This window comes from Glandiceps talaboti, chromosome 12 (assembly GCF_964340395.1).
Source record: "Glandiceps talaboti chromosome 12, keGlaTala1.1, whole genome shotgun sequence".
Lineage (NCBI taxonomy): Eukaryota > Metazoa > Hemichordata > Enteropneusta > Spengelidae > Glandiceps > Glandiceps talaboti.
In genome coordinates, this window is record NC_135560.1 from 20,016,665 (window position 1) to 20,042,426 (window position 25,762).

Below are 25,762 nucleotides of genomic sequence, written 5' to 3' on the forward strand. Positions count from 1 at the left end.
AGTAGAGACAAAAACATGATTTTTAAATATGGCCTCGAAGAGAAAGGTATATTGAATAAGTATTGTAATGTTTTATTTAAGTCAGGCAGTGATGTAGTACAGATGTTTTATACTGAGAACAGTTTGCAGTTCTGCAATGTATTTCATGTAGCAATCATAGTGCCATCTAGTGGTCATATTGCTGCATTACTTTGTTTTTTACAAGTATTGCTGATAAGTGAATCAGGGAATCTTTACTAAACCTTGCTGAACTTAATACAGCATCCAGAAAGTAAAATTAGGTTTTAACGATTACAAATATAATGAAACTAACAAAATAGTTAATGATAGACACATCCATTATATTTACTTTCTTATTACCAATACAAGTGGTTAGCAGAATGTTGCTTTTTAAGTACAAATAAAATCTACAGAAGCTATATTTAATAGATACACCCTTCAACCCACTCCAATATATGAAACCCATTGCTTTCAATTTAGAGAATGGGCCATGAATAAGGAAATTGGGGTGAAAGGGACAAATTCACCCTTTTTATCTCATTTCATAGATTAACCCCAATATTGTCCTTGAAATGGATGGATCTGTTGACAGGAAAATGGGGGTGTTTTTAGGGTGCATCATCATCATTATCCTCCATTCTTTGTCACAAAGTTGTTTGTTCAGCAAATAATAGAAAGCCAGAAAACGATGTCAGCTTTTCTGTATTACTTGTAAGAGCATGCCTGCTGCCAAGTTTTAACCAGACCTGATCACCAACCACCAACTGTAGAACGGCACTGTTACTGTAAGACTCTCTTGTCGTGTTACCAGCATCTCCATGCACTGACACTTGTCGTTCACTGTTCTTCACAAGAATCACCTGAGTATCTCTGACATGGGCAATATGAAATATGAAGAAGTAAGTTCCATTTATAGCACAGGTGAAACGTCCTGTAGTCTGGTCAAAATGGCCGCCGACATTAGTGATGATGGTGTCAAAGGTCACATCTTTGCCTCTGTCTGCATGTCCTGTAAGATCTGAGGTACGTACTGCTGTGAAGGCTACTGGTTCTTTCATTACAATACCAGGACTAGGTGCACTTATAGACTTAGCAGACATTAGACTTGACATTTCTACTGATCCTCTAGGACCTGGAGCACCTCTCATACCTTGTAATCCTGGTTCCCCATTTTTACCAGGAGGTCCTGACAGTCCTGGTGGACCAGGTGGACCAGGTGGACCTTTTGGACCTGATTGACCTGGTTGACCCGGTTCTCCATTTAGTCCAGCTGCACCAATTTCTCCTTTTGCTCCATTTAATCCTGGTGGTCCAGCAGCTCCTGGAATTCCTGGTGTTCCATGTGTCCCAGGAGTTCCATTTTCCCCAGGAATTCCCCATGCACCCTGGACTCCTTGCTGACCAGGTGGTCCAACCGGACCCATATCTCCTTTCTCACAGCATGGTTTGCATTGGTCTCGTTTACGTTGTTTCTTTGTATATTTATCAACTTCATCTTCACTGACGATGATGGTATTTACCACAACAAGTGTGATAACCAAAATAATGGCTAGCAGTGTAGGATGCCACATCTTGTTACTTCAACGGCCAAAACCCTTTCAAAGACAAAAATCTAAAATTAGTATAAAATATTTGTTACAACACAAAATAAGAAGTGCTACAACACCCTTAAACTGTAAGATACGTCGTGACATTTCGCCCTCACCGGCCTCCTCTCACAGGGGTTGGCCGATGTTTGGGGTTGGCCGATGTTTGAGGTTGGCCGATGTTTGAGGTTGGCCGATGTTTGAGGGCGCACCGTCACGGCGTACCTTACAGACTACAACACCCTCACCCCCATCCCACCCCAACCATCACTCAACAATACATATTAAGGCCATTCCTACTTCCCAAGAACTAAAATATACCAACCTGATTCCATTCATTGTAATAGTAGGCAATGTCATGTGACTTACTGTCAGACAATTTGCATAGGGGAGGAATTGATAGAAAACAAAGACAATTTTTCAAAACTTTGCATACAAGAAAGTTTGAAATTTTGAATGTCTAAAACCATGACCAGTATATGTATGGAAGTGTCAGACAAAATTTAACACATGTATGCAGTACTGTTGTATATGCATGACAAATATCAAATATATCAAAATTTTGACATCTAGATGTATGTAGATATTAATATCACACATCATGATGTGAAGATATTCACACTATATAGATGATAAACCTGTAAAATAAAGAATGTTGTTCAACATTATTACTTTTGATAGAACCTGATTTTTCAAATTACAAATCCTGGAAGTCCTAAATAAAAACCAAAAACACAACAGAATGTATCCAAGATATGTGATGTCATCCTAATCTAATAAATGCTGAGAAATGCTGCAATGTAAGTCTTGATGCCAACATGGTATCGAATCATCTCTCTAACCCCCTAACCCCATTAAGATCTTATCATCTGATAAAGATCTTAAGATTCCATCAAGGATAGCAATAGACTACTGCAATGTTGATTGCGGTATTATAAAAGTATAAAACAAACAGTTTTTGAAAACATGTTGACAAAACAGACAGAATGGTACTTGTTTCATTTAGAATATTACTCATGCTTCATTATGTTTTACTTGACCAAAAGTGTCACCGTGGTTACATAAGCTGAAACAATGAACAATCTGTTAGTATAATGCTTTACCTTACCTGATCCAAATTTGTTACTGAATGTTGCCACAAAACTCAGAAACATAACCAGAAATTGAAGTAGTAAACTGCAGCATGCATGAATGACCTTAAATTGGCAGGGTTGTTTTGAAATAATCTATGTTTGTGTGAAACCTAACACATGTAACTATAGGCAAGCCTTGCTTGAGTGGTCAAAATAGTTGGCTCAGGTGTGTGATTTGCAAGGTTCAGTTTACTCACTGGTATTTAGCCCACTTGTCATTGCTATGAGGATATCATGTATTTTCATTCACTTTTCTTACAAGGACACTCTCAGTTTCAACATACCAAACGGAAAACAAATATTTGAACAGCTACTGTAAATAGACGTACAGCAAAGTTAAACATGTTTGCTGACATTTGTACAAGAGTCAGTTGGTAAAATAGAAGCTTTAGAAGACGGCTAATAGATGTTTTTTTCTCCTCCTGCATCTGATAAAGTAGCAGTGACTTAAAGGGCCTTGTCTCCTTAACTTGGATTTGTTTGTTGATATTTGTACAAGTGTCAGTGGGAAAAACAGAAGCTATCATGGGAGACAGCTAATAGATATCTTTTCTCCTTCAGCTGATAATATAGAAGTGACATAAGGGGCCTTGTCTCCTTAAGTTTGATGTGTTTGTTGATATTTATTTGTACAAGCTTCAATGGGTAAAATAGTCTGGAGATATGCCTGCATGGTATAAGCTATCACTTCACAGAAGCCTGATAAGGCTGAACAGCAAGATGTATCAAGGGATGTGTCTTACAGTCTTTGGTAAAAACAGAATCTTTAGAAAAACAGCTAATCTTTTTTCTTCCTTCCGCTGCTTAATTAGGAGTGACATAAGGGGCCTTGTCACCTCAAGTTGGAGACAAGTACTACAGTTGACTTGTAGGTCAGGAGTATTTGCCTGCTGTATGAGGAGAAGTAGTGGGGAATAATTTAATTATACATTACCCAAATCAGATTTATTAAGTTTGAAATTAATGATTGATTATATATATGTTATAAACTATACATTCAGACCCACAGAACTGATGACAGGACCTGTACACTTTATTGAATATTAGCAATTGCAGTATAAATTAATGGTTTTGTACCAAATATGATACTTGACAACATCGTGTGTGGTTTACTTTATATTCTGCATAGTTCCTAATTAGAATCAATATCATACTATCGAAACAAAGAATGTGAAGAATGAATATTGTAATGTTTATAAATTTGTTACTAAAATTTGAGTTGTACTGAGCTGTACTATAAACTGCTGTGCCAAAGAGTAGACATAGTCAATCAATCAAACTTACATTGTGAAATCAAAATGTACGAGAAGATGAAATGCTAAATTTTCTGCAACAAAGTTACTGGTTCCTGCATTCAATTTGTAACTGTGATGCCCAGATCGCTTGCATTCTCTAAAACCAAGGTGCCAAATCAAAGTGAATTCAGTTGTGCCCCATAACCCAAAGACTTTGCCCTTGACCTGAAGACTTTGCCCTTGACCATGCTGATCAAAGACAATATGATAAAAAATGTGTCTTCATCATAATAAAAACGTTGTATTTTGAAACAAAGGATCTGATGTGCCATCTACTCTAGTCTTTTCAGTTTTACTGGTAAAAATTTGAAAGAAAAATAATGAAGAAAATTTTCTCTCTTATTAATTCTCCCTCCTGTTGAGATTTTTATTACTGACTACATTGGTAAATACATATATTAGTGTAGGCTTTGAAGGGCACTCTGGCAAATTGTATTTGAAAATATCTTTATAGTATGAAATAGTCAATAGTCCTTTCAATGTTGACATGTGTAGAAGAGTAATTGACGTGTTGAAAAAAGTTTCACTTGTGCACAGATTCCTTGTAAAAATTATTTTTCATCTTCCAGAATTTTCTAAGAATGAAGAGATCTTAATGCAATAATAATAAGGAACAGAGTATGGTGGGAATATTTCTGTTCTTGAAATCTTTTTTAGATCATCTACCGGGGTATGTTACATACATCAGCAGATTGTTGTACTCAAAGTTTTTGAGTCTTAATCATAATAGAGGGCTTTGTAAGTTTTATCTCGGAGAAAAAGAGGGAATGTAGACAGAAATTGTTTGTAATAAAACACGTTGATGAGGTTTTCTTTGATGTTATTTGAGTTGTGAGTCTCAAATGAATGTTGTTTGTTGTGAGATATATTAGTAGAAAACAGGATGTTGGAAATAATAAAATGTATTAATGTGTTTATTAGTCGAGTTTTGGATATCAAAGTCGTGATTAAACCGATGTTGATATTTACAGAAATTGATTGAATCGGCAAGGGAATAGACTAGTGTAATATGAATGTATTAATACAAATTGATATCATCAGTATTGTTAGTTTTCCAGGAGAGATCATAATGATGTGTAGCCTTGTATCGATAGCCGCTCAAGGTAACAAGAGATGAAATCTGATAAAAAATGTGTTTGAGAGCAAAATCTATTTGCGTTGGAGTCGTCGGCATTCTTTGATTGTTGGTGGATACATGCAAGGCTTTTTGTAGTGTCTGGTAGAATAGTAAGATTGAGGTCTTATCTGTGTAATCCGTGTGTTATGTTTCTGTAACGATTGGAGTTCTCTTGGAATGCGGTTTCCTTTCACAATTGGGGTTTTTAACGAAGCATGGCTGCTGTGTTACATTACAGCTTGAATAGAAATGACAGACCGCCTGAGAAGAGCATAACCATTCAAATACTCGGTATGTGGTGTGTTTTTTCCCTATTCTAATTATTAAGTTATTTGAAGATGCAAAGATTTACCTTTCTGGATCCAACCATTTTAATGTGGGGGTGGGGAGGGTCAGGAGGAGGAGGGGGTTGATCATATTAAACATAAACTCAAGAAGTACAGAAAGTTCTACTTGTATAATGATGACCTTTGGCATTTTTAAATTAATGTTTTCAGGATAGTTATATTTTAATATTCTCAACAAAAAATGTAACATAAATTTTACTAATGCTTTTATTTTTAGTGCTTTTGGCTGTGATGTCTGGTAACCATATAAAATAATATGTCTTTTTTAAGAACCCAAGTATGTCAAGCCATAATTTCATTATTGATATATGAAAACCTTCCTTGTGATACTCTGAGCTCATGGAAATATTGAAAATAAAAATCATTAATCATTTAGATGAAAAATGATTGTGAAAAAAAAAATTCATCAAACTGTAAATGAGAATATTGTAGGAGTATTAAACATTCTTATTAAAACTAGTTTAGCTGTTACCATGGTAATGAATCATCTCTTCATCCTGTCTAGCTCAATGAGAAATCTTGAGAACCAAAAGTTATTCATGCAAATGAGGAAATCTCCAACTGTTAGAATTAAAACAGTGAATAAGTAGCATCCTGGTCTGACAAATGTACCATGTTATGTAACTTTCCACAATATAACACTAACTTATCATTGGGCAAAGTTGTGTGAATGATTAACAAAGACACCATGATTATTATTATTATTATTATCATTGACTTTTAATACCAACTTTTTAGATCCAGGTAGGCTCACTGACATGTCTGTCATTATTTTTTTGAACGTCATAAAATTTTCTAGATTTCATCTTTGACCTAAATCTATACTGTATTATAAAAGCAACATAACTCCAATTTAGTTTATGAAATATTTAAAAGTACAATTTACAACTAACTCACCTCTTGGCAACTATGAATTCCAAAATGTAGATTCAATCTTTTTATGTGTGGGTGAGAGCGGAAAATTACACTTAATTAAAAGTGATGTAGCTGTTTCTCTTACACAACAAAAATGGAAATGAGCTAGCATGTCCGGTAGGTGTGAGAGCTGACATTCTGTGGATTGTTTTCAAAGGCGAGACATGCTATGGGAAAGTAGTCTGTAATGGTTGTCTAGTGATGTAATCGGATGACTTGGTAAGATAAGATCTTACAAACAAGACAGGCAATCTTGTCACCTATACAGACAAAGCCACGACAGACAAAGCAACATTTCAATGCATCCCAGGTGTCTATGTCATTAAGAAATCTTTTAATCAAATTTGGATGCAAGAAATAAGAGGACAAACTAGATGAGAATATACTGAAGAACAAAAAGCTGAGTGACAGACAGATTCCCATGTGGAATCTGCTTTCACACACACAGTGTATAGATGAGGATATCCTAGTGTTTGTTGGTCTCCCTTACGTATGCTACTTAGTATCAGCTGACATCACTGCTACAGCTATAAGAATGACTGAAGATTTCATGGCATTGTTGGTCTATGCGTTACATAGCTAGTTAGTATCAACTGACAGCTGAAAGAAAGGCCATAGGCTGAAGATTTCGTAACATTGTTGGTCTATGCCTCACATAGCTAGTTAGTATGAACTGACAGCACTGCTACAGCTGTAAGAATGGTTGAAGATTGTGTAGCATTGTTAGTTAGCTTCAACTGACAGCACTCACTGCAGTTGTAGGAATGATTTCATCCATCAGTCTGTAGCTAATAAAATTTATGCATAGTTCAAATCCATTCAAACATGCCACAAATGTCAACGGCCTGCGTTAGATTAGGATTGAAATCTAGGTCTGAAAAAGTGTTGTCCGACAGAGCTATTGAAAAGTTTTATACAGAATGAAAGGATGGCCCTAGTTAATCCACATGGCTCCACTGATAAGATAGTCTAATGGAAAAAACTGGGATCTGACATTTGAGGTTTTAAACACTATGAGATGGGATATGTAGAGTGTATACATCACTTTGTGCTATAGCCTTGACAGTGTTGACTATTGGACATTTATCTTGTAAAACTTGCAATTTGAAAATATAAAAAAGCACTCAGCTCATGTAACATCTGTATATGTTTACATTGCTATTTGATCTTGACTTTTAAGGCCAAGGTCAAATGTTGAATTTTTACAGTTATTGTTTGCTCACCGAGACATTGCACAGTGTACAATATTCTCCATTTCAGCTGTATCCTCATTGAAGACTTGTACATATACCTACAAGTATTTGATTTCGATGTCAGTTGCCGAAGAAAAGTTATATTTTGACAGGTTTTAGTTTTGTTGAAAAGACATGGTAAAACAGCAAAAGTAAATTCTAAAATAAGGAGTACATATGGTGTAGTAAACATGAAAGGTCAGCATTGTATCTTGCAATGGACAATTGTACTATTCAAAGCATACTTATCTGGAAACTATTTAGGATGTCAGCATTGGACTAATACTAGAGAAAGTCTCTTGTATAACCAGTTAGTTAGATGCCTTTGTTCAAGTCACGGTTTTTGTCATCTGGGATGTTTACAACTGATTTTCAAGGCTTATAGTGATACACACAGCATGGCATATGGTTTCACTTGACTTACTTCAAAGACTTTTGATGCCTGCATGAACTGTTTACTACAATTATCCATTGTAGTTTTATAATTTCTTACACATCCTTACCAATTAATATTAACTTTTATAATGTTTAAAATGTGTAGTAACTTTAATGAAGTGCCTCTCAACACTCTTGTGTGCATCTGTATAGTTTGTATAAACTTAAAGGCCAATGTCAGATAGGATTTTAATTTTGGTGAGAAAAACATGTCTGATAAAGGTATAGAAAAAGTTGGTTGTGAACAAAAGAATGATCCTATGGCTCCACCGATGATATTGCAATAATGAGAGAACTTTGGTTTGAATCACGGGCCTTTAAAGACTTATGTTAGATTGAGACTTTACTTACAGTTGAGAAAAACAGTTGTCTGGTAGAAGTACGTAAAAAGTTGGTTCTGAGCAAAAGAATGATTAATACTAGAACATAGGATTGAATCATGGGCCTTTATATTTTAAGGCAACGTTAACTGTTGTAACATATGGAGAATTTTGCTTACATTCCCAGTACAATCAACATTGGTATTACATTCACATGGTATTCTGTGGTGCATGCAACAGCATACTGAACAGACTGTGTTAGTTTTAGCAAGGTAAATGTTCAGCTTTTCTCAATTCAACTATCTGTTTGTACTTTAGTAATACAAAGGATAATATTTGAAATAGAGTTGATCCGTTGATGCCTAAAATAGAATGTGCCATCCAGATGTAAGATTTAACCCCATTTAGGCAGATGTAGGAAAACTGGTTTAGCCAGATGTTGAGTGAAATATAACCCCTGTTTTACAATGATGAATTGCAGCATACAATTTGTGTGCAATAGAAAATATTATTATACATTGGGTTCTTTCAGTTTTGACCTGAATTTTCTCCTAACCTACAATGTAAGACTGCTATATACAGTGACAGTAAGATGTCCTAGAGTAGATACAAAGTGAATCCTGGCTTTCTTAAAAAAAAAAAAAAAAAAAGTCTTGACTGCTTCTTGTGCTCAGTTTTTGATTAAGTATACGTTATCTCTTAAGTCCTGACCCAGACAGATTCTTAAGATACAGACAGATCAGAGACACTTTAAATGTAGAACATATTTCATTTGTAAGATACAGTTTAGTGTCAAATATGTCATAATTTGGACAGCTGGTAGATCCAATTAAAACCCTCCTGTATGATCATCAGTTAATGTCACCCACTACAGTATATTCAACAATCACCATTTATCCTGTACACACCTGCACAATGAGGATGACATTTTACAATGACTTTAATAATAACGCTAAATATGTTTAATATTTCAGTTGTTAATATATGTATACCTCATCCTTTGGAAATTTAACGGGAAAAAGAGAGATGTATTTTGACAATAAGAGAGATAAAGAGGCCAGACAGACAGAGAATTCAAATGAAGACTACGACCACTTAGATATGTAGAGATACAGTTAGAGACTTTGTTGAAGTAGGTATTAAGAGTCGGTAAAAAAATACAGAAAGAGCAGATGGACAGACAGAGATAAAGAGAGATAAAGCTGGAAGGTAGAAGAAGGAGGAGGAAGAAGGAGAAAGAAGGACATAATGTATAATTAGAGCGGCAATATTCTTCACTGAAAATGATAGGATATAGTGAGACAAACAGACAAATATTGAGTTTAGAAAAAGAGAGAGAGAGAGAGAGAGAGAGAGAGAGACAGACAGACAGACAGACAGACAGACAGACAGAGACAGACAGGTGTATGTGTGTATGTGTGTGTGTGTGTGTGTGTGTGTGTGTGTGTGTGTGTGTGTGTGTGTTTGTTAAGAGTTTTGATAGGAGAGTGGGTTTAGGAGAGAAAGTTGAGAGTTCGAGAGACACAGACAGAGAAAGAGAGAGAGAGAGACTGAGAGACAGACAGAGATAGAAACAAAGAGAGTGAGAAAGATAGAGAGAGAGGTGTTGAAGCTAAAAAGGAAATACAAACTGTATTTTTTTAAAAATGCTACTAGAACACACTGACCGTATGATGTCAGTTCAACCAAGGTCTCTCATTAGAGAGCTCTTTAGCTTAAAGTTTCTCCTCTAACATTTTTCTTCATTTTGGTATCCCTGTATCTTAATGTTCACATAATACTTCAATCTGTAACGAGTATCAATCATGGCCCACTCAAGTATTTATAATGCCACGCTACTGTGGTACAATATTACTTCATTCACACTGTGTGAGATGTCCTTTATTAAACTCATAGACTAACAAATACCAGAATAAAGGGATTTGGAAATTTAATGACTATAAGAAAAATTGAAATGGTGACACAAATAACCCACACATAGCCTAGAGTAAAGTAACAGTGCATATTTTAGTAATTACTGTCAAAAGTAGTCGGGGCTTTGTGTGTTGCCGTTTTATTTGACTAAATCTGTATAGCAGAGATTTGGCTTCTAATGGGAACACATTCTGTGACTTGTACACTGTGTAAGATTAGTAATAAGCTCAATTTAAAGGATAGAAAAGAGATTTGTCGGCATTGCACAGTATAGTGTACTAATTTATCTAATGGATTGGTGAGAACTTGGTAACAAATGTGAATAGATAGATGGAAAGTTCCCCATTGAGTAAAAGTACTCATGTTGAAAAAAGGAGCTGTTGAAAAGCTTCTAGATGTTATCAAATTGAAAGATGTAGGCTGTATGGATGTTTGTTACATGGCCAACCATGGTTAATATAGGTTTGGAAAGTTTGACATACAAAAGACTGCTCTCAAGTGGTCAGAAAAAAAAGGAAGATTAGGATTTCAAGGTTTTTTTTGTCCCAGACAGCATCACTTAGAAGTTACAATTAGTTGTGTCTGTGTGTTTGTCTGTCTGTCTGTCTGTCTGTCTGTCTGTCTGTCTGTGTGTGTGTGTGTGTGTGTGTGTGTGTGTGTGTGTGTGTGTGTGTGTGTGTGTGTGTGTGTGTGTGTGTGCGCGCGCACCATATACACTCTAATTTCATTTAAACTTGGTACAAAGGTGAGGGAACATATACATGGCACTGTTTCACAGTTTGATCAGATTTGGCCAGTTTTGATGTAAAAATTCCCATAACAGAAAGTCTGCAAACATGGTGAACTTAGCTTACTTAGAACCTAGCAGTAGTCACAGTAATAAACATATTTTTATGCCCAAACCCATTTAACTGTTATTCTGATAATTTGTGTGTTTGAATTGAACAGTTTCATGATAAATGAAATATCATGACTACTGCAAGGCTGTTGTGTCTTTAGAAGTTCAACTGGACTTGATGACGATGGGTTGTTTTATGGTATCACTGCAGAGGAGCTGGCTGTGTAAAAACAACTTTGAATGTAGACACTAGGACTAAACCAGACTAATGATTAAATAATGTCAGAATGCAACAGTCAACATAGTGTAATACAAAGAAGTTTACATTGCCTCTGTCTATCAGGAAGACATCTCCAAGAATACTAAAAGCAATTTTCAATGTTATGTTTGAATGAGACCAAATACTCAGTCTTGTTCCTTGACAAAAATACTTGATTATGCAAAAACAAAACAAATGTTAATGTTATACATGTATGTATTTTGATCACAGTCACTTGTGAGCTAATATTCCATTTCAGGATGGTATTATTCTAGTCTAGGATGATCATAATACAAAATAATGACATTATTAGGTAGATACAATATTTCAAAAAATACCATTGTCGGTTACTGTTCCGATTTGAACACAAGTTGGGCATCGTTGCAAACCACTGCCTGTTCTACGGCAACGTTCTTAACGAGCCTCCCTCTCTCGAAATGTAGTAGTAGAAATAATAACTCTAGTTTGCGAGAATGCATTATTTTGTGTTATGATCATCTTAGACTAGAATAATACCATCCTGGAATGGAATATTAGCTCACAAGTGACTGTGATTTTAATTGTTAACTTTAATACACCATTTAAAGTAGAGACCTGCAGCTGAACAGACATCCGTTGTTCTTCATTATATATATTACTTCATAATAAATTTAATCAAAATCTGGAACTAAACTGTTTGATCATGAAAGAATGTATGAAGAATAGAAACTCAGATTTCTTATTGAATGATCACAGTAATAAAGAGACTTGTTGTTGTGATTTTTATTCCATATAGTTTTTACAAGCCATAAAACTTGTATTACTGAACAGCTGCAGTTTACATCCTGTCTATTTCTTGTATATTTTGGATTTAAATAGTCTTGATATTTTCTTCATAAATTAAGAATTTGTTGTATATTCATTCTCACATGTTTAAAATTGTTTACAAATTTTCTGTCAGTCATATATACCTTGTTATTGCATCCTTGTCAAGTTTGACCAAACAACATAAAGACCTCACAATCAGGATAAATCCATGTTGATGTTGCTTATAGCCACTAATGTGTGCTTGTACAGTAGACTGTAAGATATGTTGTGATGTTTAGCCCCATCAGATGTGTTATATTAGTGATAGCTGATAATGCAGCATATATGTTGTACCTTACAGACTATAAAAATACAAAAATGTAGTAGTAACATATTTTGACTATACTCTTTACCATGTATCTAAAAATGATGCGAGGTTTTCAGAATCAAAGGTTGAAAAAACCATTTGCTTGTGCGAACTTTGTGTATTTTGTTGTCTGTCTGTCTCTCTATCTGTCTGTCTCTCTCTCACTCTCTCCCCTCCATCCCCCCCCCCTCTCTCTCTCTCTCTCTCTCTCTCTCTCTCTCTTCTCTCTCTCTCTCTCTCTCTCTCTCTCTCTCTCTCTCTCTCTCCCTCCCTCCCTCCCTCCCTCCCTCCCTCCCTCCCTCCCTCCCTCCCTCCCTCTCTCTCTCTCTCTCTCTCTCTCTCTCTCTCTCTCTCTCTCTCTCTCTCTCTCTCTCTCTCTCTCTCTCTCTCTCTCTCTCTCTCTCTCTCTCTCTCTCTCTCTCTCTCTCTCTCTCTCTCTCTCTCTCTCTCTCTCTCTCTCTGTTGTAACCTTTAGATAATTGATAGTCTTTTAAGATTCACCTAGGTGACTTGTTTTGTATGTAGGTAGCTAAACTACATACAAAACAAGTCAAAAAACGTCATGCCACAGTAGTTTGTCAGTTGATATTGTTAAATCAGATACTTGAGAGTGTAACAAGAGTCAGTTGATGGAATTCAATTCTTGCACACAATTGGTTTTAGTTCTACATGCCAGGGATAACTTGATGTGTTCTAATTTTATACGCTTATGGTATGCATGAACAAACAGCACATGAAAGCCGTATAACTTTCCTGATACGATTCCTTGTTTGCAAACCGTGTAAGAGCCTGATAACTCATAAAAGAGCTCTTTGATTCCCAGCTACTAATTGAGAAGCTTAGTGAAAAAAAACAAGGCATCTTTCTTTGACAGAAAACGACAGTATTTTACCTTTTATAATGATAAGTACTTGGAATGGATTTTTTCAAGTTTGTCTGTTCTCTGTAAGTGTTTCAAGTATCACCTCATGTCAGGTATACAATACTACACTATCTCAGCCAGTTAGTATACTTATTTACAAGACAATTTCTTTTCTGTAGTGTTCATTGTAAAATACAGCTGCATAGATTGGTACTCAAAGCATGCTTAAATATAGAAACGATCTATATATCTGGAGATATCATCTTTAGAGACAGTGGCAGACATTCATTTTGTTACTTCATTATTTCTGTAAATTGTCTATTTAACTTGATCGTGTGACATTTAAAAGTTTTGCTAAAATATCAAAAGCCGGTAAAACTAAATTTCAATGAAGTAATTTATTGATTCAGATTACATCAAGCAAAGCATTGTAATAGATAATTTCAATATATTTTTTATGTAGAACTCAGTGACACCAGTCCCTTGGCAGATTGTCCCGTAAATTTCAAATGTTTTGAGCTTGTTATTGATTAGTTTTGTAAATGAAAATGTCCTCAACTTTTGTAATTTGTCCCAGTTACTAGGTCTCCTAAGGATAGCTATACGTTTTCATCACACTGTTTCACAATCACTCACTCAGGTCATTATTTTACATAAAAGAAACACACTAATTTTAAAATATTTTATTCAAATTAAAAAATGAAATAAGCCCAGAGATTTGAGCAAGTCTATATATTATGCCTTGTAGTGTTTAAGTGAAGAAGTGTCAGATGTAAATGAGTGGAAAGACAAGTCAATAGACCCTTCCAATAAATCATGCCCTCTAGTTTTGAAGTAGAACTGCAACATAAATGGATGAATACAAGTCAATGGACCTTGCCATTGAATCATGCCCTCTAGTGTTGAAGTAGAACAGTAATATAAATTGATAAAAAGACAAGTCAAGAGACCTTTCCAATAAATCATGTTGAAGTAGAGCAGTGATGTAAATGAATGAAAAGACAAGTCAATAGACCTTTCCATAAATCATGCCCTCTAGTGTTAAAGTAGAACAGAGATGCAAGTGAGTGGACAGACAAGTCAATAGGCCTTTCCAATAAATCATACCCTCTAGTGTTGAAGTCAAGAAATGATGTAAATGGATGGAAAAAGCAAGTCTATAGATGTATCAAATAAGTTATAAAAGATTCAGAGAAGTAATGTAAGTGCAGGATTAACAAGTTTAGTGATTTTTTTCAATAACACATGCCGTGTTGTATTGACCCAATAATTTAATATTTACCAGTGTGACAGTCGGATATTGAATGTTATTGACCCAACAATTGAATGACAAGATGTATCTCAATAGTCAGATATGCCTAAAGTTGAATATTTATAAGCCAAGCTGTTGCATGAACAGTCAAATATTGAATGCTATTGAACCCCCCCCCCCCCCCCCCAGTAATTGGTTGTGAAAAATTGTAACGTGATCGGTAAAATATTGACGTTAGGAAAGTCATACATTCCAGACAGTGATTTTACAAGGTTCAATTTATAATGTCACATTCTGTATAAACTGAATATCCCCTTGAATACAGGTACAGACTCCAAACATGGTGACCAGCAACAAAGTATCATACTCCTACTCGCTTCATCAAATTAAAACTGGAATTTCACTCGACACCAAATATTTACTAACAGTTTATTGTCCCATTCTCTGCTCCTTTTAGATTTTTCATTAGCTATGTATTCCAAGGTTAATCAACCATGAAATGAAACTTTATGCCTGTTTAGGAATTTGTAAAACTGGTCTTGTTGTGTGTTCTGACTTCTATCCGTTAAGTAGATGTTATATTCATGATAGACTATTGTGAATCATTAACTAGATGGAATTTTTGTGGAGTTTATATTGGCCTGTGATTTGTATAGCCATGGATGGTTGTTGTGATTTGTAAAGCCATGGATGGTTGTTGTGGTTTGTGTAGCCATGGATGGTTGTTGTGGTTTGTATAGCCATGGATGGTTGTTGTGATTTGTATGGTCATAGATGGTTGTTGTGATTTGTATGGCCATGGATGGTTGTTGTGATTTGTATAGCCATGGATGGTTGTTGTGATTTGTATGGTCATAGATGGTTGTTGTGATTTGTATGGCCATGGATGGTTGTTGTGGTTTGTATAGCCATGGATGGTTGTTGTGATTTGTATGGCCATGGATGGTTGTTGTGATTTGTATAGCCATGGATGGTTGTTGTGATTTGTATGGCCATGGATGGTTGTTGTGATTTGTGTAGCCATGGATGGTTGTTGTGGTTTGTGTAGCCATGGATGGTTGTTGGGGTTTGTGTAGCCATGGATGGTTGTTGTGGTTTGTGTAGCCATAGATGGTTGCTGTGATTTGTATAGCCATGGATGGTTGTTGTGGTTTGTATAGCCATGGATGGTTGTTGTGATTTGTATGGCCATGGATGGTTGTTGTGATTTGTATGGCCATGGATGGTTGTTGTGATTTGTGTAGCCATGGATGGTTGTTGTGGTTTGTGTAGCCATGGATGGTTGTTGTGGTTTGTGTAGCCATAGATGGTTGCTGTGATTTGTATAGCCATAGATGGTTGTTGTGATTTGTGTAGCCATGGATGGTTGTTGTGATTTGTGTAGCCATGGATGATTGTTGTGGTTTGTATAGCCATTGATGGTTGTTGTGATTTGTGTGCGTGTGCGTGTGTGTGTATGTGTGTGTGTGGGTGTGTGTGGGTGGATGTGTGTGTATTTTGTGTATGTGTGTGCGTATGTGTGTATGTGTGTGTATGTGTGTATGTGTGTGTATGCGTGTGTATGTGTATGTGTGTGTATTTGTGTGTGGGTGGGTGTATGTGTGTGTGTGTATGTGTGTGTGTATTTGTGTATGTGTGTATTTGTGTGTGGGTGTGTGGATGTGTGTGTGTGTGGGTGGATGTGTTTTAAGGTGTGAGAGAGGAGGAAGAAGGGCAATGTAGAGGGGAGAAAGAGAATAGAGAAAGGGAGAGAAAGAGGGGTGAGGATGAGAGGAGTAAACAGGGATACTTTAAAGATATTATCCTTCACAAAAGATATTTAGCCAAACTTCAAATCAACAAACTAAATTTGTTATATTGTTTCAATTTTTTATATTCAGTGAAAAGAATTATTCAAGTTACAAATATTGTTTATAATTTATTTTTTTGAATATAGATATCATGTTCTTTGTACATGTGTATAAATTTGATTTACATGGTATCATTTGACCATAAGCCTAACTATACCGAGAAATAAATGATTATTTGTGGAAAATTTGATTTAAAAAACCAGGTACTTCTGTGAGATCGTGTATTTTGTAGATTTTATTATCCAGAAAACAATTGCATGACATTGCAATGTTAATATTACCAGAATACTGGTTGAATTTAGTTGTGAGTAAGGGTCAGTCATTATGATGACCCCCCTCTAGGGAGATTCCTATTCCTAACTACCATGTTTTACACAGTCAGTGCTGTGGTGTATAGTTCTACTACGTATGTGCAGAACTCACAAAAATTGGCAACGATTTTTACAGTGGAGGCCTTAGCTACCATATCTTGGTCTGCCATGTTTTAATAGCTCACAGCTACATCTAAAAGTCACATAATGTGCAACGGCTTTTACACTGCCAAGACATGTCTGTATACATGTATAAATAGGGTTGAATTAACAAGCCAAAAGTGAATTAGTCATAACAAAGAAGAAATCATGGAATGTGAAAACTTCTTTTTTTTATTAGTATGTGATGTGATAAAATTGTGGTGTGTTCATCACTTCCCAATATACCGTGTTGATGTGAAACTTTTGAAAAGCTAATAAAGAAAGGGAAACTTGTATGAAGGACTGAAATGTCATTACTTTTAATTGAAAGGCCTCCATTAGTAGCCATTCAAATAAAATGTCAAAAGTTATTCAATTGAATCAGCTCTGTGTGTTGCCATCAAAAGCTGTTATCAGAATTCCTATAGTTAGTATTGTCAAATACACCCATTTTGTAGATTATATACGTAAATAACTTTTCACCCTTTTCAAAACATTTCTTACGCCGTAGAGACTATTCAAAACGTTTCTTACAAAGTATAGAAAGTGCTGATTTACTTTTGAATCTGTTTTTAGCTTTCCAATGCAAAGTGTAGTCTGACATCAGTGTATTTCTTTTACTATAAACTCAGTTGGCAGAGAAAAGAGTTAATGATTATAGCCAGCCGTTGATGACAGACATAAGGAGTGACTTGTTTAATACATCAACCACTTCACTAGCATCAAACTACATGTTTGATCATCTCACAACACAAACAAAGTCACAAATCGTACAATTTATTGCAATTTATTTTATGCTAATTGACAAGATATGATATTCTTCAACTAAGTGTTGTCAATATGATAACTATCTATATTTCACAGATCGTCTTCATCATGAAGGGCTTTGACAATCAGTTGCTAAGCATCTAATGGAGACAAGTAAAGTCTCTGTGACAAGCTGAAGGCTACACCCACATTACTGCTAATGATAAGCATTTTGTCATCACATTATGCTATCTTAAATTAAATATCAAAGTGCAGATGTGATGAGAAGCAGTCTTCATTGTAAGGCAAAAACTTAAACATGTAGATTTCATTTGTTTTATTTCATTTCATAACTGCTAAGTTTGAACAGTCATCACTTAGATGGCATTTCAAGTGATTGCTGTTTAGCCAATGAGGTAAAATTGTGAAGTTGTGTTGCATATTTGTAAGCATTTCATGATGTCTGTAGAAAATTGAATACATCTGATGTTGATTCATTCAAATCAAACTTAATTCCATAACTTGATTATCATTTTTTGTGTAAATACAAGACACATATGCATGTAGCAGTGAGTGCTATTTGAGTCCAGCTGGAGTTTAAGTGCAGTGATATTTTCAAACACATTTGTCACACACTTTTTAATTCACAAGGTCTTTTTTTTATTTGTTTGTTCAGTAACACTTCTTGTGTTCTATAAATTCCTTATTGAAAATGGAACAAAGGTGAGGTAGTGTTTTTGGGGAGTTTACTGCATAATATTTCATACATCTTAATCTGTTTTTCACATGGGTCAAATAAACTGCCTCTGTACCCGACTCAAACTGCCACCTCCTTTGTATACATGTATCAGAAGCCAAGAGGCTTAGAAAAAATCTTTAAGTAGTCTTAGAGTCTTTATTTGATGCCATGCATGCATTCACTAACCACAATTGTTATAGTAGATCTATTAGTGACAAATTGAGGTTTATTGTCACCTATGAGGAAGATGACGATGTACGTACATCACAAAATATACATATTCACCAGTACATGCACACCCATAGAAAGTATATAACATAATGATGAACATGTTCTTTCATCCAAGCCTCATTTCCATTTGAAATATTACAGTTTGTAACTCAGGGGCCTGATCTGATAGCTATTTGACTGTGAAAAGCTGTTAATGTGCTGCTACTAGCACTTTGTGTGTGGTGAAACACAAAAATCATTACCTTAAACAAAGGCTTTAATCCTCCTATGTAGTAAAACCAAGTGTTAATTATTACACCCTGTAACATTATAGCTCTTTAGTGTAAAGACTTACATGTGGTAATCAATTGCACAAAGTAGGAAACATCAAATAGGAGAACCTTTTAATTTTACACTACAAAACATTGTCTGTGTGAAATCTAAAACCTTGATGCATGTGTTGGTGATTAGTCCATCTAAATCTAGGGTTTATAAAAAAAAAAATTAAAACAATGGAAAAATAGTGATTAGAAATCTTACCGGTGTAAAAGCAGATGTTGAAATATTCTGCTATCACTGCTTCAGTCAAGGCTTGGTTTGGTGCAGTATAAATCCAGAAAATGCCAGTCTAGAGTGTAGAACACGTCTGACTTGTGTACGTGGTACAGTAGTAGTAGTAGTAGTAGTTCAGTGCTGTGTTTACAGTGATCGTATTGCCTATACACAATGAACAAGTACTTAAATCCCCAAATGATTAATGTGCTTCAAGTACCATAATGCCATTGATCACTGCAATGCTTGTAGTGCTAGAGAACCAAGTTCAAAGTGTTAAATTCGGCATAAAAGTGTAGTCTTTCACTCAGAGAAAGAGAGACTTCAAGTCACTCAACAGTGGTTGTGTAGAGTGTACCTTGACAAGCCAAGTGAACTAGTGTGAGTACACATACTTTGTGTGTGAGTATGTGTATAACAGTTGTACAATAGTGATCACCGTGTTCAGCAAATCATAAGCAGTCCTACAGAGCTCTGATTGGAGGTTGTTCAGCCGTTTCTCAACCATCAGTTTCAAGCTTATAAGAAAGCAGCACACAATTCTCACCGACTTCTGTAACCTTTGACCCACTTGTACATACCTGGACTAGTGTTACGAGGATCTTCAAATATTTTCCACTTCACACAGTTACTAAGTATAAATCCATATTGTTCTTTTTACATAATCCAAGTGTGACTTATTTACTTTAATCTTTTAATCTTTTCATTATTTTCATTAAAAATTAATTTTACCTGTATGGGGAAAAAGAACGTACCTCACACTATGCAACAATGGGGTATAGTTTAAATTGGGGGGAGGAGGGATATTTTTAATTTGATTCTTTCCCAGCCAATAAATCCTTTGAAGGGCGGAGTGAAGATCGACCCCCGCTGAGAGTTTTGGCTGGCATCCATTTAAAGTAGAAAGTTCTCGCTAATTTGCATATGAGTGGGGGATGGTACATGCATGCAGGCGAGACAAATTCTCATTCAGAGGTGTCATTTATGTTATTGTGGAGTGTTGTATTGTTGTCACGTGTAAACAATGCCTCATGTTATCTACAACCTCCTCAAGCTGAATAACAGTTGTAGAGTGTACCCTAGGGAACAGAAGTCATCAGTACAATGGAAGTGTTTGCTTTGCAGATTAGACAAAGCTTAAAGTAACAATTTTTTAGATACTGTTAGCTTTCGTCTTGACTACACTTACCTTGTGTCAATTCTGAAAAGGCACAAGTTGTTTACCCTGCTAATTGAGAGTGTTCAAGTGTAACTTGTACTGTAACTGTCATTTTAACTTTGTAATTACAAGATAAACTCCAGTAATGGCTGAACAAACAGCCAAGCATGGCCTGTTTTTATCAAAATAAAGTCAAAATGATACTAACTATATTTATCGTGTCACTGTATATTAAGGTTCAATTTGCTAATAGAATTTGTAGGTATTAATAGGGACAAGCTGAAAAAATGAATCGCAAAACAAGTGAAAATTCATAAATTCTTGTCATTATGGTAACTGTTACCATAGCAACCAGTTTGAGCTTTGAGCCCGATAAGATTGTCATACATTTAATCCCCAGTTTTACCTACTTTGTTGTAAATTGCAAGCTACGAGACAGTTCAAATTTTGAACTTCACCTTTAGGGAACAATATGTGAAATTTTGCAACCAATTTTCAAAGAGTAATCAGAGAAATGTTGCCATGGTAACTAGATTGGTAGCTTCTTCCTAATCCCATGACTGCAATAACGATAATTGAAGATCGGAAGTTTGACTTGTAATAGGTAGCAATCTAATAACATCTATCCAGGCTTAGCCATTTTATATCCTTGTATTGTATTCCAATTACCAAGGAAAGAAATTTGTGGTACATTGATACTTTTTACTGATCTTACCTTGCTAGTGTAATCACCTTTAATTTCAGGTCGTATCAAACTCTATCAATCAACCTTTCATTCTGTTGGTAAATGATTAAAGTTTTTAACCCACGAATCATTTTTTCAGTGTCTGCCTAGGTTATCTATTTACCTGTATTGTGATCACCTAGGATAAAAACAGCACTTTTGTAGCCAGGCTGCACAGAGTATAAGCTATCACCATGCATAAAAAAACTCCTCTACGGAATTAAAATGGATAAAAATAAACCCAGAGTGTTGTGATAAAGTAAATGAACAACTTTATAGTTGAATATACAAAGGTAAAGAAAGAGTCAAATGGAAAAACATTCACTTTCCTCGCATAAAATAGATTTAGATGAGTTGAACTGACATAGTGTGTACATTAATTTGAAACTAAAATCTTGAATTTTGTGAAGGGTTTAATTGGTTGCTGTGAATGTGCCAGGTAGTCTGAAAGGTGTAGTGTTGGGCTGCTTATGTAACTATACTCGGCTAGTGATGAGTGCATTATATAAGTGGAAGGAACGTCTGGATATTTCAGGCTGTCTGCCAAGTTGATGTGAAACATCAACACATGAAAGATAGATTACAGTTATTTTTAACGTTATTAATATGTTATTAGATTATACACAAAATGATCTATTAATGAACTTTCATTTGCAGAGATAGATCATTATGTCTCTACCTATACTGTATACATTTACAATACAGCATACATACAATTCACTTTTAGAGAGAGAGAAAAACTATGAGTGCCATCGGTACATGAAAGTTATTTTGGAATTACATTAACACACAGACTGATTTCATTACATTTACAACGTTTCATTGCCATGGGCAGTTTTGTATTATTATCCCAACTTCATTTTATTTGCAGACATGATAGATTTTTTTCTGCTATTCATTGCTGAACAAAAACACTAAGAATAGTCTGTGCTGTCAGTGAAAGAGGCCAGCTCAAGAAACAAAATTGTTCAAACTAGTGCAAATGTCACTTTTTTTCACAGAATTTCATATTTTATATTGTTTATATCTTTCAGTGTAACTTTCCTGTTATTATTGGTTCCTATGGTGCTTTTTTCACAGAAAATAGAATTTCAATTTGTACAGAATATATGGATGGTAAGTCTTTTTGATAATTCAAGAAAAACATTATCTGAAAGCCTGTTTAAAGGGGCACTGTCTGTAACTCTATGGTTCATGTTACTTACAAAATTTGTTTTCATATTGTGATTAATTGTACAAAACCATGTTGAATTATACCTAGCAACTTGTAAAAACTCTCATTAGGTATTCAAATATGATAATATATACACTATGACATAATTTTTTGGTTACCATAAATTAAAATGAAACAAGAGTCACATTTACCTAGTCTAGAAACTATACGTGTCACTGGGTTTGTTTTCTATGAATCTCTCTCTCCATGTGTGGTCAAATGGACAAATTCTACCAGAAATCTTGCTAAATCTCCTGCTGGGGAAAGGGTGAACAGTGCTTGTCAGTAGTAATCCATCACACACTGACACTGACAGGCAGTTGTAATTGGTTACTTTGTTCAGATTGCTACAAACTCAACCTCCAATCTTACAGGAAGTCACATGACAACACAATAATGTTATCACATTTATATCAATGCTCAAATAGCATTAAACTACGACTGTCTGTGGCAAGAATGGAATGTTGTGATAGAGAAAGCCATTTGACTATACGGTGGACAGAGATCATAGAAAACAAACCCACACGTAGAGTTCTAGCCTACTCCATACACAATATCACATTCAGGTTCTACAATTTTTGTATTAATTTTGTATTAATCATAGTAATATTTTTTTCAGGAGGTTCTTTGGAACAATATGGCTGCATACCAGAAGCTGTTTTAGGGAGAATAGCTGTTTCCGTGAGTGCAATATTTATATACCATACTGTTGTCAGAGTTTTCTATTGTGTTAGTTGAAAGTTTTTTGCAAAAAACACCCTAAGAACAAATTTTTAATCAATTGTTTAGAATGATTCCACAATGAATGTATAGTAGCTGTTTGATGATGTCCTTATAATATTTTTATTTAGCAACAATCACATGACCAATAATATCAACAAATTCAAATTTCATGTCAAATAAAAAGAATACATACATCGTGAGAAATGACAAAAGAAAGTAAACATTTTTTTTTTTCACTTTCAGATTGTCAAAGGCCTCAACTACTTGTGGAGTTTAAAAATCATGCATAGAGGTAAGGACTTATGTGATCCTGTCCTTGGTTTATCATGAAACGAAGTTCTTGTGATTACCTAATATTACCTTGAATTAAAGACTGAGGAAGCAAACAAACCCCACTGTACTAACTGTCATCAGCCAGGTAATGGAGAGGATGTAGTGCCAAACATAGAATTTCTCATAATTTAATATCAACAAAACAAATCATTAACTTCTCGGCTACAAATAACTACAAAATTAGAGATGATATTTATATGTGTCATTTGTCATTAGATTAATGATAGCTAAGTGTCTTTGTAATGACACAGTGGTAATAACTCATACATGAAATGAGAACCACATGTCAGCCCACAAGTCCATCATACCATAACATGATACATCATTATCATCTCCTTGTATCAGATTGACAAATTTGTCATTGTTTAATTCCCAGCTGGATTAGGGAAAAAAGATCAACAACAATTTATTAATGCAGTGTTTTCAAAATTTATCATTCCTTTATAATATATATATATATATATATATATACCCCATTGCATTAGAAATAGCAATGGCAGTGTGTTTAAACAACATTTCATACTAGAATTGTTTGACTTCAGAAGGAAGCTAGTGAGGTACTTCAAAATATTTTGTATTTTTTTGCCATACAAAATCATTATGATAAAAATAAAGCATAGTTGAAATACTAAACCTTGTCAGATGTATTTCACATACTGATATTCCATTTTAAGAGTTTGACACATCATATTCCTAGTAGTAACAGAAATTAATAATAACCCCTGTCATATATATTATACATCACACATCATTTCTGAATATGGAAATACATGTATGTCAAAGGTCAATGTCAAATTGAGATTAAAATTAAGTGTGAATAACAGCTGTGTGACACAGCTGTATAAAAATTTAGTCTAGAAGAAAATGATCGTATTTTATCCTTATGTCTCCACTGATAAGATAATAATAATCATGCGATTCAAACATTGGGGTTTCAACTTTTGGAGGTTAAAGTCATTTCACAGTTTTTGCTTCTGCTAGAGTATACAATATATATCAATAATAAATATATTCACAATCATCATAAAATGTTGAAATATTAAGTTACAAAATTCCATAAGTAGTACTTTTTGACCTTTGACAGGGGAGTGCCATCCCTGTTTCATGTTGTTTTTGTTTGATTTTGTATTGTCACGTGTACTTGTTCGATGTATGTATATTTTATCCTATTTTATAGCTCTTTTTTGTACCGATGCAAAGGTGAAATAAATAAATATAAATAAATAAATTGTATGACCCTTAGACTTGCTCAAGTCTCTAGGCTTTTTTTCACTCTTTATTTGAAGAAAATTTTAAAAGCACAATCTTGTTGTTTTGTTTAAAATAGAGATCTGTGAGTGATTGTTAACAGTCGAGTGAACACCACTAAGCCCATAGGGAGACCTACTAGTAACTAAGAAAAACACAAAAAAAAGTTTACCACATTTTCCTTCTCAAAATTTGAAATGAATAACAAATTCAAAACTTTTGAAGATTATGACACAAAAAATCAGCCAAGGGACTGGTGTCCATCTATATGACTCTACCGTATAATATTTCATGAGTATCATGGTGTCAAGTTAGGAAATTGTCCAGATCAAAATTATTGGCTGCATACATTGTGATATAGAATATAAAAGTCAGATCCAGACTATAGAATTTGTTGTATACATGATATAATTGCTGAAGAGAATTTGTGTTCCAAATTTAGATTTGCGTATGTATCATAATACTACAGTTGTTTTGTGATAGAAAGTGAGAATCAGCAGATAGAAGTATTGCATTGAATACTATCTCTACATTGAGTAATACACTATTGTTTGGCTATAGCAGGTGGTGGTGAAGTATCAATCAATATCGTGTCTTAGCTTTCTTCACTCTACCACTTGTACTACATGTGTGGTATCACAAATAATTCCTATTTGTTTTATTTCAGATGTCAAGCCGTCTAATATTTTAGTCAGTACTAAAGGAGATGTAAAACTGTGTGACTTTGGTGTCAGCGCACAACTTGTTAATTCCATTACTAAGACATATGTCGGAACAAATGCATACATGGCGGTAGGTATCATTTGGAACAAATGCATACATGGCGGTAGGTATCATTTGGAACAAATGCATACATGGCGGTAGATATCATTTGGAACAAATGCATACATTACGGTAGATATCTATTTGAATAAATACATACATTGTGGTAGTCACTACCTGCTTAGGGGTTTCTAAGCCAGAGGCTTCTATTCATACCTCTCACTCAAATCAGATTTTTCAGGTGACCAGAGTCAATGACAGAAAAAGATGGATTTCCATCAATAGATACCATGTCCATAACTATAATATCCATACATTAATATCTGCATATTCAATACAGGTCTTAGTATAACACAAATGTTAGAGGGATTTTACATCATTGAATTGTACTC

At 34.8% G+C, this 25,762-nt stretch overlaps 2 protein-coding genes across 2 annotated transcripts in view; one reads left to right on the forward strand and one right to left on the reverse strand.

Annotated features, from left to right (window-relative positions):
* LOC144443077 (dual specificity mitogen-activated protein kinase kinase 5-like) overlaps positions 1 to 25,762 on the forward strand; it is a 45,092-nt gene that overhangs the window by 13,636 nt on the left and 5,694 nt on the right. Inside the window, exons 11-14 of the mRNA XM_078132451.1 lie at positions 22,126 to 22,207; positions 22,924 to 22,985; positions 23,271 to 23,319; positions 25,276 to 25,400. Coding sequence (XP_077988577.1) covers positions 22,126 to 22,207; positions 22,924 to 22,985; positions 23,271 to 23,319; positions 25,276 to 25,400 — 318 coding nt within the window. The remainder of the gene's footprint in view (positions 1 to 22,125; positions 22,208 to 22,923; positions 22,986 to 23,270; positions 23,320 to 25,275; positions 25,401 to 25,762) is intronic.
* Positions 366 to 2,777, reverse strand: LOC144443891 (uncharacterized). Its single transcript, XM_078133483.1, has 2 exons — positions 2,695 to 2,777; positions 366 to 1,595 (listed from the first exon to the last, which is right to left on the reverse strand). Exon 2 carries the CDS (start codon positions 1,569 to 1,571, stop codon positions 645 to 647), a length of 927 nt encoding a protein of 308 aa, XP_077989609.1. The 5' UTR covers positions 1,572 to 1,595; positions 2,695 to 2,777; the 3' UTR covers positions 366 to 644.